The sequence below is a fragment of the Danio rerio genome, chromosome 24 (genome assembly GCF_049306965.1).
Source record: "Danio rerio strain Tuebingen ecotype United States chromosome 24, GRCz12tu, whole genome shotgun sequence".
Lineage (NCBI taxonomy): Eukaryota > Metazoa > Chordata > Actinopteri > Cypriniformes > Danionidae > Danio > Danio rerio.
In genome coordinates this window covers 41,187,598-41,193,052 of record NC_133199.1, presented here as the reverse complement: position 1 = coordinate 41,193,052, position 5,455 = coordinate 41,187,598, and the positions used below count along the sequence as shown (strand labels likewise).

The following is a 5,455-nucleotide window of genomic DNA, read 5'->3' as shown; positions in this document are numbered from 1 at the left end:
CTGGCCGCTCTACTCACTTCCGGTAGGAGCCCAAATGGAGCGCCCTCTACTGTACGTTTTTTTGTCGTTTTAATTGAATAAACTTCGGATTTTCATGTTTTTGATAGGTTTTATCTACTGTATTCTGCATATTTCGGTGTTTTTCACATAGTGGGTCACATAATTTGTTGTTAATTAAACAATGAGGCCAATATAGCTCTGTTAACTGACTGAATGAATAACCTAACGGGGATTAAATAAAGGCATTTTCGCATATACCAACTAGCCCATTTTAAACTGAAAGAGTAATAAATACTAAAATTAAATACTTTAAAAATTTATAATAATTAATAAAATTAATAAATAAATCTTTAAAAGTATGAAAAAATATTAATTTAATTAATACAGCATCACATTAAACAAAATTCATGTACTAATCATAATATTTTGATGTAATTTACATTGCCAAGCATTGCCTTCTTATTAACAACATATTAATGAAAGTAAATATAAGAGTGATCATATTGGTTTAATTGTATTAACAGTCAGTGACTTTATTTAAAGCTTACATTAGTTAGAATATCATTTAACATTATTAATGCATATCATTTATTGCGATTATTTGCATATTTAAACAATTAATTTTGACATATATGACAATTTCAGAGTATTTCATACAAGCAAGATCATTTTAAAGTGTAAAATGATTACAAATAAAAGCAACAATTTCTACAAAGTATTAAAAATCAGTCAAATGTATTAAAAGATTTAAACAAACAAAAAACAAGCTATTACTACTATTACTTTACAATTCCCCATCAAAACCATTACTTTTTTTTTAACTTGTACAAAAAAAAAAAAAATCAAATTAAAACAATTAAGAAATGAATCCTTCATATAATAAAATATTAAAACAGGCTTTTCTATTCTGTTGTATTATATACTATTAAAATGTACATTTACGACCTGAATAGTGTTGTGTAGTTTGGAATACACAAAAATTTAGGTTTAGTGACAAAATCAGTTTTACTATAACTCTATGGGCCTATCATCCAGCTGGCGCAATAATGCGCAAGACATCTATGGTCTGATTCTTTGATATGGTCACATTCTGCATCACGTTGTTTAAACAGCAAATCCATTTGCGCCACTTTGTGGACTCTTGGTGTGCTGGTCTAAAAAGAAGGTGTTCTAAGGCACATTGTTGGCGCATTGCTATTTTAAAAAACTGAAATAGACGCCATTGATCCACAAAAAGCCGCCATTGAATCCACAAAAAAAGAAAGTGAAGAGCGAGGGGTGGATGAGGTGCCAGATGTAGATCCGACTTGTTCCAGGACAAATTAAGCCCTAGATATAACTCAGTTGTTTAACCACACTTCATTATTATTGTTCATTTATTATTTTGCTGGAAACTGAATTTAGAAATAGTTTTGAAGCAAATCTTTGAGTTTAAAAAACTAAATTAAACATGTAGACTAATGGATGTCATCAGTGGAGTGCGTACAACACATTTCCCTATACGAAAGTACAGGAGCAAAGAGTAAAAATAAAGTAAAGAGAAAGTAAAGAGGCTGAATGAAGGAGGCTTGTTCTTTATCCTCGTGCTGCAGATGCTCTGTTTTACTGTTTTCTCGCTAGTGAAGCGTTCAGTTTTTCCACTTACAAAGTCCAACATGTAAATAGCAAATGCGGCTTGGCGCGACACAACTGACTCTTAAAGGGAATGAGAGATGAGATTGGTTTAATGCATGTTATGCTCAAAACACACTCAGAACTCATAAAGAGAATAAGCACAACCCTGTTAGACCATGCGCCAGGGCGCAGAGCTGAATTTCCATCCTTAAAATGGCAAAAGTGGATTCAGACACAGCCTTAATGCTTTTGCGCCCTGCGCTTTAGACCTGGCGCCTACAGTAGATCGTTAAAATAGAGCCCCATATCACTGGTTTTATTCAATGAAAACATCAGTATATCACAGTTTTTATGAACTTTAATTATAAATTTTAAAGTGCATGACCATATCAGGGCATTTGAACATTGTAAAACGTAAAAATAATAATCCTAAAAGCACCATCTTTCAAATGTATTAAAATTAATATAAAAACAAGTACAAAAACACCAGTCATTAAAACTTCAAGTCTTGCTAACTGGATACAGAACTGCTCTGACATCAGTGCATTTCTATAAAAAACAACTACGCAATCTGAACTGCGAGGAGTAAAACTATTAATCGTTTAAAAAGGGTAAGGATGTAGCGTTAGCATGAGTGTTGTGCTAGCATCACAACCCATTTACAGTCCACAGGAGGAGCTGATTGTGAGCAGCGGTGAAGAGCTGGGATCCAGAAATGCTGAAGCTGCACACCTGAACGGAGTCGCTGTGAGACGTAAAATCCTGGAAGCGACCACTGGAGGAATGAATGAGATTCAGGACGCGCTCTGAAAACACAAAGCACAACACTGTTAGACGAACGTAGAACTTATAAACATTATGCTTTTATGGTTATAAAGCAAAGCGCTAACGGTTTGATCCAACAGCGAGCAGTTTTCCAGATAAGCAGAGACTGAGAGCCCAGTCGGAGAGAGAGATCGTCCTCACAATCTGAAAAACACACACACACACACACACAAAAACTATTCATCATTATCTTGTTCGGCAGATGAAAATTTTGAGGAGAAAACTGAGGTTCACGCAATGGTTATAAAAGTCAAGAGGGCCTAGGGATGTAAGAATACTCGGGTACATGCAGTTGTCCTAAAGGAAATTTTAATAGCTTTTTAAGACTTTTTAAAGACCTTCACAGAATATTTTAAGACCTCATCGCCATTTAAGTTCTAATCAGTATCAAACCTTTAACTCAATATACAGTTGTGGTTAAATAAGCCAACAGAACTCAGATAAACTCGGAAGAAACAAAGCTTGAAGGAATAAATTACGCGGATGTTTTCAGCGACAGGCTTCAGCCACTGTTTAAACTGGTCTTCCTCCAACTAGGAGTACGCAAACTTACATTTTCCCATTTTGTAGTCTGTTTCACTCTATGGTTTCGCTACATGTGGAGAGCGTCACATCACCTTCTCGCATTTGTGGCAAATTATGTGACCTAACCCAGATGGAAAAGCTTGGCCCGGCCCGAACTGATTGTGTGGATCGAGCACGCCATTGTTAATATTAGTAAATAAATATATTTAGGCTTTTTTGGAGTCAAACACTTTAGAAAACACTTGAACAATATTTAAAACCTCGTAAAAACGAGATTAATGGTGCTTTCACACTAGCACTTTTGGTCCCCCATAGGGTTTGTTTGATATCATAGTCTGGTGCGTTTAGCTAGTGTGAACATGTCTTCTGAACTCGGGTGCGCACCTGTGAACCGAACTAGAGTCCGCCTGAAAGAGGTGGTCTGGGGTACGGTTCACTTCTGATGTGAATGCAATCGTAACAAATCACGGAATTGAACCGCCAACTGTACAACAAACTATCGCTTTCATAACATTCGTTCGTGTGTGTGTGTGTGTGTGTGTGAGTGTGTCACATTTCACACCTTGGTGACACGAGGGACTGAGCCAGGGCAAACACAGTGGTACACAGTGATGTCTGCTTGTCTCCTCCAAAACAGCTTCTGTAGACACTGTGTGATGTTCTGAATGTGTATAATATGTTTGCGGCAGATGGACACGAGTCGCTTTCTGTATGTCCCAAACCAAAGGCTTCAGTTAAAGCTGAATGACCGACATGTGTGGATGTCTTTCCATTTCGGCGCTTGCTTTCGTGACCGTCACCTAGCAACGGCCGTAAACAAAACAGCAGCTCGATGACGCAAGTGTACCGGGGTTCAGAAGGAAAAAAGACAGTGTGAACACAAACCAACCGAGGAGGTGACAGGGGGAGACAATCCAACTTGGGTACGGTCCACGCAATTGAACCAAGTGTGAAAGCACCCTAAGATTTTTAATACCTTTTAAGGGTCTTAATTTTCTCATAATTGATTTATAAACTTTTAATACTTTTTAAGGCCCCGCGGACACCCTGGATACACTGAACTCACAATTCAATTCATGAATCAATTTTCTCACATCTTTTTTTTAACAAAATAAGATTTAAGGGGCATCTCTGATGAAAATAATCTTGTGTAAGCTGTTTGGACAGGACTGTGTGTAGGTATAGTATGTCCACAGTCATATCAGAGTAATAGAAACCCAATAAGTCTCTTTTTTTAACTTTCCTGACGTTAAAATACGATCCAAATCCCTGCAATTCTGAGGCCAACCGCAACGTGACGTAGGAGTGCGGTTTCCCCACCCACTGATTTGATTGACAGCCGCATATTAACATGTCTCCATAGTAATGCTTCTAAACATATCCACAAGACAGGACGTGCGGAAAGCAACAGGGATTAACAAATCAGCTCTCTGGAATCATCTGCACCTCAAGAAGGAGTTTTACAAGTTTAAAACGTTTTTAAAACAGTTCATGTTTGTAATAAAAGGATAGTTCACACAAAAATGAACATTTTGATATATTTTACTGTCCTTTTAATTGTTCCAAGCCTGTTTGAGTTTGGCTGTTCTTTTGAACACAAAAGAAGATATTTAGAAAAATGCTGGAATGTATTGATTTCCATTTTATTTGTTTTTCCTATTTTGGAAATTAATGGTTACAAGTTTTCAGCATTCTTCAAAATATCTTCTTTTTTTGTTAAAAAACAAAAACAAAACAAAAAACTCATAAAGGATTATAACCAACTGAGGGTGAGAGAAGACATTTTCATTTTTGGGTGAACTGTCCCTTTACTGTACTTTATTTTATTATTCATATCACAAAGTAAATAAAAAGGTGTCCTTTTATTAAGGTTTAGCTGCATGTTTCTTTGTGAAATTGAAATTTAACAAAAGTAATTTAAATATTAAAACTAAACCCAAATAGAAGTTAAACAAATCAACAAATTATAACAAATAAAACATTACAACAAATAAAATTAATAAATGGTTACCATTATGAGCTGGTTATATTCACACACTCCTGTCACACAACTGTGTTTAAACCTCTTATAAAAGTGATTTTTGCATAATAGGTCCCCTTTAAAATGAGAGCAACCACTGTATTTTGATCATGATACAAACAAAAATGCAGCACACATGTAACAAGAGCAATTTGTCATCTGAATTAGACTATATATTATAGGGATTTAAAGGAAAACCATAGTTTTGTGAAACTACTGACCTACTACATTAAACAGACAAGCTGAATGAGCCTTAGACCCACTCTCTGCCAGCAGGTGGCGCTTATGAACAGCAGTTTCATAGGTTACCGCTGTAAACTCAGAAGCACTGCGCTTGTGAACAATACTGTAACGTCCACTTGAAAGAGAAGTTGCTGAGACTTTTATTTCAGTATATTGATGTACTTCCAACTGGAACCGAATATTGAGTACGGGGCGGGGCTTTGTTTTGAGCATCATTCCCTCATGGAA

General features: G+C 36.1%; 1 protein-coding gene across 3 annotated transcripts in view; it reads right to left on the bottom strand.

Moving 5' to 3' along the window:
• Nucleotides 1-1,954: 1,954 nt before the first annotated feature.
• The window catches only part of wdr90 (WD repeat domain 90), a 47,184-nt gene continuing 43,683 nt past the window's right edge, over nt 1,955-5,455 (bottom strand). For all 3 annotated transcript variants that reach the window (XR_012399543.1, XR_012399544.1, XM_003201346.6), the window contains 2 exons: nt 2,505-2,583; nt 1,955-2,420 (listed from right to left, as the gene is read on the bottom strand). Coding sequence is in view for 1 of the 3 variants with exons in the window: in XM_003201346.6 (XP_003201394.2) it covers nt 2,263-2,420; nt 2,505-2,583 (237 nt within the window). In the remaining 2 variants the exon portion in view is untranslated. The remainder of the gene's footprint in view (nt 2,421-2,504; nt 2,584-5,455) is intronic.